At 52.8% G+C, this 10,533-nt stretch overlaps 1 protein-coding gene across 1 annotated transcript; it reads left to right on the plus strand.

The window, feature by feature from the left end:
- The first annotated feature begins 3,753 nt into the window (after positions 1 to 3,753).
- Positions 3,754 to 6,127, plus strand: Nudt18 (nudix hydrolase 18). Its single transcript, XM_051160806.1, has 3 exons — positions 3,754 to 3,962; positions 4,781 to 4,994; positions 5,210 to 6,127. Exons 1-3 carry the CDS (start codon positions 3,801 to 3,803, stop codon positions 5,803 to 5,805), a joined length of 972 nt encoding a protein of 323 aa, XP_051016763.1. The 5' UTR covers positions 3,754 to 3,800; the 3' UTR covers positions 5,806 to 6,127.
- The last annotated feature ends 4,406 nt before the right edge of the window (positions 6,128 to 10,533 follow it).

Genomic DNA, 10,533 nt, shown 5'->3' on the forward strand with positions numbered 1-10,533 from the left:
TCTTCCCAAGAGAAGGCACTGTCACCCAATGACTTGTTCTTAACACTTTGCCTTCTATAGCCTTGTCCTGACATCTCCCTGACATCAACCAATATGGGACACTTCTTGGGAAGCTGGAACACTGAACCTCGTTTGTTGGGGTGGGATAGCAGGGAGGAGACTAGGGCCTCAGGCTTCCTGAACACTCAACCCCCTCCCACCCTTACAGCTCCCTTGAGGGTGGATTTGTCTGGCCCTTAAAGCCAGCGGTTGAGCCAGTATTCACTTGTTCTAGGCTTGGACCAAGAATAGATCTGACCCTGAGACACAGGCCAGGGCCTTGGCTGGCACTGTTCCCTGTACAGGCCCCGGGGGATTAGTGGCTCCTTGTCAGCCTTTGGCTCTGGCACTTCTCTCCGACTCACACTGACAACAGCAGCTAGAGCTGGAGGGAAGCTTGGGAGCGCATCTCCATCCTTCCATTGGCTGCTTTTCCCTTTTCCTTAGAAAATGCTCCTGAATTCTATCTTGAATGCAGGTTTACAATCAGGTTACAAGCATAGCACACAGCACTGTGGGAGCGTATACCTTTAATACCGGTACTTGGGAGGTAGAGCTCTGAGTTCAAGGGCAGCCAGGTTTATGTTGTGGGACCCTGTCTCTAGAACACAAAACAAATATGGCACATAAAGCTTCCAGTTTCCCTTCACCGAGTGCCCCACGGTGGGAATATCTTACACAAACATGGTGCTCTCATCATTACCAAGACCTTAACATTATTATAATCCTATCTGGGAAGCCACGGCACTGTTGGAATTTCACCTGCATTCCCACTAATACCCCCTTTTGTGTCCCAGGATTTAGAAATGCCTATGTCTGATCTCCGTTGTAGCTGTGACTCCTCCAAAGTCATTCAAGGAGCTAGTGGTCGAGCCCCAAGCCCCATCCTCCCACTGTTCTCATCCATCTCTTCTTCGTTGTAAAGGACTCTAGCATCCCAGACACCCTTGCTACATCCTGCCTGCCCAGGATGTCCCTGTCTGTCCCCATGTCCCTGACTCTGCCAACCCAGATCTCCCAGCTTATAAGGTCATAAACACTTGTGCACAAGTGTGCCCTAAAGTGGCCTGCTCCCCACTCAGATGACTGAAGACATACTTTGAGGTGGGTCTGTCCTGCTTCCTCCCCTGCCTCAAGATACCCTTTCTGTCCAGGACTCATCCACCTGTCTCTGACCACTGCTCTCTTTCCTTGAGAAATGTAACTTTTTTTTTCTATTATGTGTGAGTATGCATGCCTGTGTGAGTGAAGGTGCCTGATCACTTGGAGTTGGATTTACACAGTTGTGAGCTGCTGTGTGGGTGCTGGGATTTGAACTCCAGGGTTTCTCTGTGTAGGTTTGGTTGTCCTGGACTCACTTTGTAGACCAGGCTGGCCTCGAACTCACAGAGATCTGCCTGCCTCTGCCTCCCAAGTGCTGGGATTAAAGGTGTGCACCACCACGCCCAGCTGAGAAATCCAAACCTTTTGTTGCCTTCCCAAGCACTCTGGGAAGGACTGTACCCCCTTCCAGTGCCTTCTGTGTGTCCCCTTCACAGTTTATAAAGGACTTTTGGGTTTTTGTTTGTTTGTTAGCTTCCGTGTGGCTTATGACAAGGCAATTAGGCCCTCCACAGCAGAGGGGTGTTTTCTCCCTCCCCCACGGTAATGGGGGAATGGAGTTGCGGTTGTGGCAGCCTTTGCTCTTCCAGGCAGTTAGGCTGTTTATCTTAGGACGCCTCTGCAACTCTCCCAGCTACCCAGACATGACCTCACCCTCTCCCAAATCATCCCTGGGAGGCAGAATGGAGTCTCTGACTAGTGCTGCCTCCACTTCACAGATGGGGAAACTGAGGCATCGAGAGATCTAAACAAAGAGGGAGGGGGAGAGGAAAGGAGAACAGAGAAGAGGGGAGGGAAGGAGAGGAGAATGGAGGAGAGGAGCGGAAGGGAGGGGAGCGGAAGGGAGGGGAGGAGAGGAGAGGAGAACTTTAACAGGTGGATCTGCATGCTGGGACCTGATCTTGCTTCTCTGCCGATGACTACAGGTATTTGGGGGTGGGAGGTCTTCAATGGCCTAAAGCCAGCAGTATTCAAGTGCCTCAAAATATGGTGGGCCACTTGGTGAATCCTACCTTACATAGAAGATTTGTCCAGGGAGTTTGCAATCAGCCACCATCAGCATCAAGGAGAAAGGCTAGGACATGGGTCCCATGGGGCTGAGATCCAAGAGGCACAGAGGCTTGTCTGTCTGTCTGTCTGTTTTTGTGTGGTGTTGGGGTTTGAGCCTAGAGTACTTGCCTAGCATGTACTCTACTTGGTTTGTTTGTTTGTTTCTGAGGGGGGGAGCTCTAGGGGCTGACTTTTGTGTAGTAACAAATGCCATGGCTTTGAGACCCTACCTGGAGAATAGGCGGGCTGCCTGGTGACAGCGCTCAGATAGTCCACAGCTCCTCTCAGGCTATCTTGGCTTCTCAACAACCATGGAGGAGGACTGTTATAGACCTACTGCACAGATGAGGACACTGAGGCCACCCAGGGCACAGAGCAAGCCAGCCAGCAGTGGCTGGACGTCTGGCTGAAAGTCCGGAGCTTTTGTCAGCACCACCAAGCCACTGTTCCCCCAAAGGAGGCACACAGAGCCAGCAGGAGGGCGGAGGAAAGAGAAGGCTACGATGGGGTGAGGAGCCCAGACTTGGCCTGCTTTGTGGATTCCTCCCAGCTGGCCCTGCCTTCCTGTCCTGAGAGGAGGTTAAAGACGCTCAGAGGAGGAAAGGTCAGGCTAGGAGAGAAGCAGGAGCTGGCCAAAACAGCCCACACCCTGTTCCCCATGGCCAGGCCCTGCACGCTGGGTAGGAGGGCACCACCCCTACCCTCTTAAGGATGCAGTTGCTGCAGAAGCCTTGCCACTGCATGGGAAACGCTTTGAGCACGGCGGAATCTGATGAAGGCTGCTTTGCTTTGCCGATTCCAAGCTCCTTTTCATCCCCCAATCGCTTCCTCTCATCCCCAACTTTGTCCCACCTGGACCATACCAGCCCTGTCTCAGCCCTCCTCTGAGCCTTGTCAATCACATGCCCACCCGCCAACCCACCCCTGCCCCAAACCAATCCTTTAGCCCTTGACCAGCCTATGACTTTTAAAATGCCTGTGTCCATCGATCTATACAGATCAGAATCTCCATCGCAACGTCGTGTGCCCAGGCATATAACATGACATCCATAATATTTTAACGAAGTCAGAAAGTTATTTGGGGCCTATTCTGCCTTGAACACTTTTCTGGTTTGTTTATGATAAAAGCTGGACAGTGGAAGCAGACGGCAGAGCCTAGGCCTCCGTAATGTCATCAGACGAGTGGTGACGCCATCGACCCTGGTCGCAGTGGTGTTTAACACGCTACAGGCAGGATGACATCACCGTCGGAACCCGTGCGGACAAGTGCGTGCTGGGGTGAATTAACAGAGAGCTGGGGGTGAGTGTGGAGTGAGCGGCCAGCGGCTAAAACCCGGCGGAGGGGCGGGAGGAGCCGGGGGAGGGAGGGAGGATCCTCGAAGCCCCGCCCCCTCGGTAACTGCCGGGATCTGGCCAATCCGGGCAGGCCGCGGTGATTTGCAGCCTATCAGCGGCCAGGTCTCTCCCGGAGGTTCCGCGTTGCCTTGGCCCTCAAGGCAGGGGAGGGGGCGAGGGCGCAGCGGCCCACCGCAGCTCGGGTCCCGGCCGCCAGCCTCCGGGGGGGGGGGGGTGTCTGGCGGGTCCCAGCTTGCCACCTCCCCGGAGACTTGATGGCTACGGAAGGTTTGGCGGGGGCGCTGGCCACCGTGCTGGGGGGGAAGGGGTTGCTGGTGCAGAGCTGTGACTCGGAGCCGGCCGGCAAGCCGCTGTCGCCCGTGCGGCTGCGGAAGAATGTCTGCTACGTGGTGCTGGCCGTGTTCCTCAACGAGCAGGTGAGCGTCCGGCCGCCGGCCTTCCGCTGGTCTCGGGAGCGCGCCGCCAGCACTGGTGGGAACAGGCGAGCCAACGGCCGCTTCGCAGTGTTGCAAAGCACTTTCACACTAGCAGCTGAGCTGAATCCTTTAAAAGTCTATAATATAGAGGAGGAAGCCGAGGCCCCCGGGGCGGTTTGTCTCATCTACTAGACCTCGGGCCTCCACCAGCAGAGGCCTGTAGTATGCCTCATTCCTTACCAGGAGTCTGGCACATTGCCTGACGCACAGCGGGGATTCCTAGACCCTCCTGGCCCTAAGAGTAGTAAGTAGTAGGGCGCTTTCACACATCCCCTCTGAGAGTTCTTCTTAGTAATCGATCATCTCTGTACAAGTCATGGTTATAACATCCTGGCCGAGTAGCTGTAGGTTGGTATGGAGGTGGAGCTGGGATTCAAAGCCTCAGACTCTAGTTTGGGGACCTGACACAAGCGGTTGTTTATAAATCTCCTGGGAACAAGAGCAACACAGTGGCATAGTTGAGTCAGTATAGGAGTGGTGACAACCTTCGGGATGGGGCGTCCTTGGAGCTACACCCAAGCACCTCAGCTCCTTCCTACAACAGAAAGCCCTCTGGATCCAAAGCTGAGTTACAACAAAGAGGAGGCAGCCACGGCTGGCTCAACCACACCAGGGCCTGGCTCCTCAGGATCCAGCATCCCGAAGGTGTCTGTCTACCAAGAAGAGAGCTTTGAGCCACCATCCAGGTGGAGCCCCATCCCCACCCCCAGACTGTCTGGATAGCAGTGAAGATTCTCTTGCTTCTTCATCCTTCTCAGGATGAGGTGTTGATGATCCAAGAGGCCAAGAGGGAGTGCCGGGGATCGTGGTACCTCCCGGCTGGGAGAATGGAGCCAGGAGAGACCATCGTGGAGGCGATGCAGCGGGAGGTGAAGGAGGAGGCTGGCTTGCTCTGTGAGCCAGTAACACTGCTGTCTGTGGAGGAGAGGGGCGCCTCCTGGATCCGTTTTGTATTCCTTGCTCGACCCACAGGTACAACCGACCTGGTGGTATTTGAGCACCTTTCTCACACGTTGTTGTCCTCCTTGGCCAGCCATACTGTGGCTTCTGCCAATTGCCACTGACCTACTACTCAGAGCTTGTGCGGGGGTGGGGTGGGGGTGGGATGACTGGGTGGTCATTTACTCTCTCAGACTCAACACTTCTCATACTGGCCCTCTCCCCCACCCCTCCAAATCTCCCCTTAGGTGGAGTTCTGAAGACTTCCAAGAATGCCGATGCTGAGTCCCTACAGGCTGGCTGGTACCCACGGGTCTCCCTGCCCACTCCGCTTAGAGCCCATGACGTTCTGCCCCTGGTAGAGCTGGGTGCCAAATTCTGCCAACAAGCCATGCACCCTCTCACTCTGCCTCAAGAGCTTCCCTGCAGTGTGGTCTGTCAGCGGTTGGTGGCCATCTTTACAACAGTCCAGTCGGTGTGGGTGCTGGTGGGCACAGTGGGGACACCTCACTTGCCCATCACTGCCTGTGGCTTTACCCCTATGGAGCAAAGGGGTGGCATCAATGTGGCCATCTTACGGCTGCTACAGGAATGTCTAACTCTGCACAGTTTGGCAGTGGAGACCAAGGGGTTGCTTGGGCTGCAGCACCTAGGCAGAGACCACATGGATGGCATCTGCCTGAATGTGCTGGTGACGGTGGCTTTTCGGAACCCAGGGATCCAAGATGAGCCCCCAAAGATTCGGGGTGAGAACTACTTTTGGTGGAAGGTATTAGAGGAAGACTTACAAAAACAGCTTCTACACAGAGTCCAGGAATCTTCTGTCATCCCCCTGAACAGATAGACAGGTGCCAGCGTTGACGGGCAGCTGAGCCTCCTCCCTCCCTCTGCGGCAGGGAAGAGGCTGGCAATGTGAGATCTCATTGCACTGTGCACAAGCACAGGGACCCCACACTGAGCCCAAAGGGAGGGTGCCGCGAATCCAGTGCTCAAGGGCTCAGTTGTTCTGAGGGTACACAGTGCTTCTCTTTAAAGACGGTGAAGAGTGTTTTCAACCCTAACCGGCACAATTTTAATTTCTTTGTCCACTTTGGAAAAGCCCTCCCCCCACATGTCAATCCTTCCAAGCCCTTAGGAATGTATGGGGGGATGGGACATGGGGCCCGCATCCCTCAGAGCAGAGTCCTCATTGTGAGTAAAAAGGCGTTGCTTAACTTGCCCTTCGTGCCCAAATATCTGTGTGGGGGGAGGGTATGGGCCCACTCTCCCACCCACAGACACCCAGGTCTTTTTTGTTTTGTTTTGTTTTGTCTGTTTGTTTTTCGAGACAGGGTTTCTCTGTGTAGCCTTAGCTGTCCTGGACTCACTTTGTAGATCAGGCTGGCCTCGAATTCACAGAGCTCCTCCTGCCTCTGCCTCCTGAGTGCTGAGATTAAAGGCATGCGCCACCACTGCCCCAGTGCCACCCAGGTCTTTCCTCAGGATGGACACACTGATGCTATGCAGGGGTATAGGGCTCCTGGGGTAAACAGTGCTGTTCACTGAAGCCTCAACCCACCCAGGCTCGCTCTAGCTTTTCTGTCCTGCTGGGGTGGGTGTGGGACTTTGGAGTGACCACACCCCTAATAAAAACACAGCTCAGACCTGTCCAGGTGTTGAACAATTTGGTTTGGTGAAACTGCATGTGGAACAAGAGCTGAGAATGACACCTTGGCCTTTCTGTCCAAGTTTCTTTTTCTTTGAGCTTCCTGGCCTCTGACTGTAGCCATGTGCTCTCCGGTCCTGGCTTTTTAGCATTCCTTCAAGTCCTTTCCTCAGTTCATGTAGCCTAGGCTGCCCATGAACTCTTATAAGGTAGCTGGCCATGACCTTGAATTTCTGATCATCTTCCTTCTGCAGAACTCAAGTATTTTTTTTTATTACTCCCAGGCCATAACAGGATTTTGTTTTCTTGAGATAGACTCCGCCCACATAGACCAGGCTGACCTCACTCAAGTCTGTTGTGATCTTCCTGCCTCTGATTCTTGAGTCCCAGGAATACAGATGTGCTCCAGCATGTCAAGGCCAAGCTTGCTCCTGCTGCTCATCACCTTTATTATGTGATGAAAACTTGGGGGCCAGAGACATGGCTCAGCTCAGCACTTTACGCCAGGTGTGGTGGCGCACACCTTTAATCCCAGCACTCGGGAGGCAGAGGCAGGTGGATCACTGGGAGTTCGAGGCCAGCCTGGTCTACAAAGCAAGTCCAGGACAGCCAAGGCTACACAGAGAAACCCTGTCTTGAAAATCCAAAAAGAAAAAAAAAAAAAAAAAAAAAGCATGCACTGGCAAAGGACCTGAGTTTGCTTTCCAGCACTCACACTAGGTGGCTCGCAATCACCTTTAACTCCAGCTCCAGGGGACCCAACACCCTCTCTGGCCTCTGTGGGCACTGCACTCAATGTGCACACCCCCTACACAGAAATACATAATTGAAACTAAAAGTGTCAATAAAAACCAAAAGCAGCGGGCCAAGGGGAATGTACCATGTGTGCTGCTAATCCCCACATCTAAGGAAAAGATTTCTGGTTTCTGAGCATTGCTTTTCACTGAATAAGGACACTGCTTAGCCTGAGCAGAGGAGAGAAGTGTGCTGATCCTTTCCTATTGTCCCAGGCCTCTTTTGGTAACCATCTTACCTGGTCTCTAAATTTTCCAAATGATAAACCAAAGCTAGGCGTGGTAGTGCATGCTTTTTATCCCAACATTCCAGAGGCAGGAGGATCGCTCTGAGTTTGAGGCCAGCCTGGTCCATAGAGCAAGTCCCTGGACAGCTTGAACTACATTAGAGAGAGACCCTGCCTCAAAAAATGGAACAAAATAAATGATGATGTCTTCCCTATTTTTTTTTTTTTTTTTTCATTTTTGTAGTGCTGTGGGTTGAACTCCGGGTTTCACACATCCTAGGTAAGGAGGCCACCTAACAGTCCCAACGGGAACCAAAAACTTTTATTCTGCCCAGGAATCGTCCTCCAGCTCCTGCACACACACAGAGAGAGAGAAGGGCAGTGACATTCACTCCCACTCTTTAGCCTGGGAGTTTTCAATCCCAGGTACACATGGCTATCACTCAGAGCTGTCTCAGTTCTGTCTGCCCACTATACTAAGCTGCTGAAACCAGCTGGGCGCTGGCATTTTATTTGTGTGCCCATGCATGCACACGCAGAAGCTAGAGGGAGATGCTGAGAATTCTGCTCAAATCGCTTTCCATCTTTCTCCCTTGAGATGGGGGGGGGGGGTGAGGAGGGGGTGAGGGGCGGTGTCGCTCACTAAACCTGGTGCTAGACTGGCAGCCAGCAAGCCTCAGCACACCTCTTGTCTCCTTTACCCAAAGTGCTACGGTTTCAGCTGTGTGTGCAGTCACACCTCACTTTTTTAAAACCTGGGTGATTTTTAAACCTGCGTGCTGGGAATTCAAACTCGTGTTTTCATGAGCAATTTCTCTCACCCATCAAGCCATCTCCTCAGCTTGGCACTGGTACCCCAAAAAGAAGCCTATAATATTATTGACCCAGCATGGTGGCGCAGGCCTTTAGTCCCAGCACTCAGGAGGCAGAGGCAGGTGGATCTCTTTGAGTTTGAGGCCAGCCTGGTCTACAAAAGTGAGTCCAGGACAGCCAAGGCTACACAGAGGAAACCCTGTCTCGAAAAACCAAATTTAAAAAAAATGGCTTTTAATGGTTTTTAATTAGATATGTGTGTTTCTATGTGTGGTGAAAGAGCCCTCAGAGGCTAGATGCCTCAGATCCCCTGGAGCTGGAGTCACAGGGAGTTGAAAGCTGCCCAACATTGGTGCTGGGAACCAACCTTAAATCCTCTGCAAGAAGAGTGTGTTAGCTATTAACCCACTCTCCAGGTGGTTCTAGGATGCAGGAGCCCTGCTGAGGACCAGCTTCTCTAATCTCTCGATTGTCTGGCCTCTGGGTACTCTTGCCAACTCAGAATACCCATCCCATACTGCCCCCCCCCCCCTTTAAAACAAAGCTTGGGCTTCAAGGTACACGCCTGTACCTCCAGCACTCAGAAAGCTGAGGCAAACGGATTACTATCCAGGGCAAAGCCAGCCTGGGTATATAGCATGGCCCTTTCTCAAAAAAAAAAAAAAAAAACCCCAACCCACTTTTCAAGTATAAAGAACAGTGTTAAGGATTGAATCCAAGAGCCTTACACATGCTAAGTAAGCTTTTTGTTTGTTTGTTTTTGTCTGTATTTTTTGTAGTTTTGTATTTTGTATGTTTGTATTTTGTATTTTGAGACAAGGTTTTTCTGTGTAGCCCAGGCTGTCCTGGAACTCAGAGATCTGCCTGCCTCTGCCTCCCAAGAGCTAGGATTAAAAGTGTGTGCCACCATTGCTCAGCTAAATCAGGAGATATCAGGGGCTCTTACTCTAAATTATACCTTCAGATCCCCTCTCCAACCATCTATGGGCAAGTTTTGGTCAATCCCAAGTGTTATGAGTAGCATAGTCACACAGCACATAGCAGGGCACAAGATAAGGCGCCACACTGCCTGACGACTCGTGGTGACTCAGGGTAGAAGACTCAGCAGAAGGTGAGCAGAATTGAAACAATGTTGCAAAGTCAGAACTCAGACTACCTCCCACCTCTCTCCCCCAGTTCTGGAAAAGGAATTTAGTTTGTCTCCCTTGGGGTGAAAGATGGGCTCAAAGCAGCAGAAAAAACGCCGGGAACAGTCAGTGTGTCCACACAATCACACTGTTTATTGCTGTGCTGTTGCGAAGACACCATGCAAATGCCAAAGTGCACTGAGTACTGCCCAGCCCCTCGAAGTGTATCTCAGACCTGCTCCTGTACACACACACACACACACACACACACACACACACACACACACACACACACACACGGCTCTCACACACGCAGGAGTGCATAATGTTCTTCGGAGCAGCAGAGAAGTCCTCCCCCGCTGGGAGGAATGCGGGAGAGGTAGAGGTCATGGAGTTCCCTCCTCTTTCATGTCACCCTCCTGGCAACCTATGCCCGGCTTCGAGCGGCGGCATGGGCAGGAAAAGGAAGCGAAAGGGGCTCTGGCCTGCTCCTCCTTGCCCAGGAGTGAAGCCAACAACTGCAGGCCTGTTGTGAGGTAATGCCTGGCGCCGCCCGTGTGTTCTTGCAGGTTGAGACAGATTCGGGCCGGGTGGGGTGGCAGCCCCAGCCACAGAGGACACAGGAGGAACAATACCAGAGCTATCTCAAGCCCCTCCTTACTAGGCTTCATGGTCCGGAGCTAGGGTGCCCTATCCTAGCTGTACCTTGAGTTCTTGTGCTCCCCGGGATTGCGTTCCAATGGGATCCTTGGGTGCTTGGCAGGATTCTGAGGCTGAGACCCACTAGCCTTGGTCAATGACCTCTCTGCCCAGGTGTTGTGGACTTGCTGAGACGGGTTTAGAAGGCGCCAGAGAGGAACCAGCTGGAACTGGAGCCTGGCACCCAGCTCCAAGGCTCTCGCCTGCCCAGGCTGCAGCTGTGCCAAGGCTCTTGTTAGCAGCTGCCCCCGCTTGGGCGAGGAGCAT

Source organism: Acomys russatus, chromosome 18, assembly GCF_903995435.1.
Source record: "Acomys russatus chromosome 18, mAcoRus1.1, whole genome shotgun sequence".
NCBI classification, from domain to species: Eukaryota; Metazoa; Chordata; class Mammalia; order Rodentia; family Muridae; genus Acomys; species Acomys russatus.

What these genes read in the sequence shown, in the direction of transcription:
- Nudt18 (XM_051160806.1), top strand. Translation starts at nt 3,801, where the DNA reads ATGGCTACGGAAGGTTTGGCGGGGGCGCTGGCCACCGTGCTGGGGGGG. An exon ending in CCGTGTTCCTCAACGAGCAG is followed by an intron (nt 3,963 to 4,780) that starts GTGAGCGTCCGG and finishes CATCCTTCTCAG; the next exon opens with GATGAGGTGTTGATGATCCA. An exon ending in ATTCCTTGCTCGACCCACAG is followed by an intron (nt 4,995 to 5,209) that starts GTACAACCGACC and finishes ATCTCCCCTTAG; the next exon opens with GTGGAGTTCTGAAGACTTCC.